The sequence below is a fragment of the Zea mays genome, chromosome 8, assembly GCF_902167145.1.
Source record: "Zea mays cultivar B73 chromosome 8, Zm-B73-REFERENCE-NAM-5.0, whole genome shotgun sequence".
Lineage (NCBI taxonomy): Eukaryota > Viridiplantae > Streptophyta > Magnoliopsida > Poales > Poaceae > Zea > Zea mays.
Window position 1 is genome coordinate 81,683,595 of NC_050103.1, and position 2,179 is coordinate 81,685,773.

Genomic DNA, 2,179 nt, shown 5'->3' on the forward strand with positions numbered 1-2,179 from the left:
TTCTACTGCTTTACATGACAAATTAGGAAGCTAAGCATCTAGATAGGAGAATTTGATTGGTTCGTGTCAATATTTTAATTTCTTAGCTCACTCTATTCGTGCCTTTGTGGTTCATGGACAACTCCTACTACGTGCTCCCTTCCCCGACAGCGCATTCTAACACGGCATGATACACCAGCAACTGGAATGTCGTCAACATCAGCGACGACGATGACAATGCCACATCGAGAAACAACAACTGTGGGCCAGGGAGCACAATCCCGTGGTGCGGCGACTTGCCCATGTTTGCCATGCTGCCTTGATGCATGGCGCATCAACAAGAAGAGCACCAGTTTGGAAGGCTAATTTCGAAGGAATTGAGGTAGCAAATTCAGGCCTTGTTTGGATGCTCTCGTATTCACCTCAATCCATGTGTATTGATATGGATTGAGGTGTAACTTATAAACTAAATTACACCCCAATTCACTTTAATACATGTGGATTGAGGTGAATATGAGAATATCCAAACAAGGCTTAAAGGGGTATACATATCCAAACAAGGCTTAAAGGGGTATACAGGTTAAAGAAGGATTACTTAATTAGATGTCCATCTCTAACTGTATAATGTATTTGCTAATCATTCTATATATATAATATTTGTCAAAAACATTCTGATCGGTCGCCATAGACCCATGTTGTCAACAATATTTGGTTTCTCACAATATCTGAAAGGATTGCACTGCTGCAGAGTTTCCGGTGAATCAAACTGGATAAAAGTGGAGCAAAAGTTGGTTGCTAAAGGAACCAATAGAACCTCAAGGCTTCAAATAACAACTAACAAGAAAGGAGTTGTCTGGTTTGATCAAGTATCACTCATGCCTGAAGACACATACAAGGTATATTACATTAATTGTTCTTGATTTTGATGGTGGAATACACAAATAAGAACAATAAAACACCTGTATGAAATATTGATAATAAATATTGATTAAAAAAGAATCTTTGTGTAAGAAGCTCCAGTCCTTGGGCTGGGTAATTCGATCATGTGCAAGTGGCAGCGACTTGGCAGCAACATTTTAAGAGAAGGAATAGTGTGGATCCTGCTCACTGCTTTGGCTTGTTTGAAGATATAATCACCGATGGGTATTTCTGATCAGTACCCTCTTTTGCTGAATTTATATGTTGATTCTTCTGTTTAGTTTACTCAGTGCTTGTCGTGCAAGGGTTAACCTGAGTATTTAACAAAAATGCTTCTCTGCATACACACAGGGACATGGCTTTCGCACAGAACTTATATCCATGATTTTGGATTTAAAACCACGATTCTTGAGATTTCCTGGTATGCTCCGTGTTTTCTTATTTAGAATCAGGTCCCCAATGCTAAGATGTATATGATATATTGCAATATATTAATACATTTAAGGATAATGGACTAGATTGCATGATGCTATTGTAGGAGGCTGCTTTGTAGAAGGTGACTGGTTAAGAAATGCCTTTAGGTGGAGAGAATCTATTGGTCCATGGGAAGAGAGACCTGGACACTTCGGGGGTGTTTGGCATTACTGGACTGATGATGGCCTTGGATACTATGAATTTCTTCAGGTGCCACTTTATACTGCTTCTGTTCGAGCTTTCCTTCCCTGTTGGTGTCCTCACTGACAACAATTAACTTTGAAATCTACATCAAAGCTTGCGGAGGACCTGACTCCTAAACCAATCTGGGTATTCAACAATTGTAGTTGTTTTCAGGTTTGTTAAATCATTTGTCACTGTTGGCTTCTTATTGACAGAAAGTTCCCTCTTGTAACTCAGGAGTCAGCCACAATGATGAAGTTGATACTGTTGCTATTGCTCCTTTTGTAAAGGTATGTTTTGATTCCATAGTTATTTATCTAGCAGATTAAACATTCCTTGATATAGAGGCATAAGAACCTTCACAATTTTTAAAGCTTCATACTTTGTACATCATTGTATATCAGAACACTAGATTTCTTTGAACTATTGGTTAACAAAATAATTGAACTCAGTTATTCATGTTGTTTTCACTGTTGTTGTTTTCACTATTTTTCTTGTTAATTTTTGGAGTGGATTGTTCTTCTTTCTCTTTATCTTTGCAGATGTGCAGAGGGAGATGAAGAATGTGGAGAAAGACATAAGGGTGGCTACCAAGCGCAATGACATGTTATCTGCAAAGGTACGG

The 2,179-nt window shown here is 38.5% G+C and overlaps 1 protein-coding gene across 1 annotated transcript; it reads left to right on the forward strand.

The window, feature by feature from the left end:
* Positions 1-712: 712 nt before the first annotated feature.
* LOC109941585 (alpha-L-arabinofuranosidase 1) lies at positions 713-1,653 on the forward strand. Its single transcript, XM_020542700.1, has 3 exons — positions 713-875; positions 1,249-1,318; positions 1,436-1,653. Exons 1-3 carry the CDS (start codon positions 855-857, stop codon positions 1,636-1,638), a joined length of 294 nt encoding a protein of 97 aa, XP_020398289.1. The 5' UTR covers positions 713-854; the 3' UTR covers positions 1,639-1,653.
* Positions 1,654-2,179: the final 526 nt, after the last annotated feature.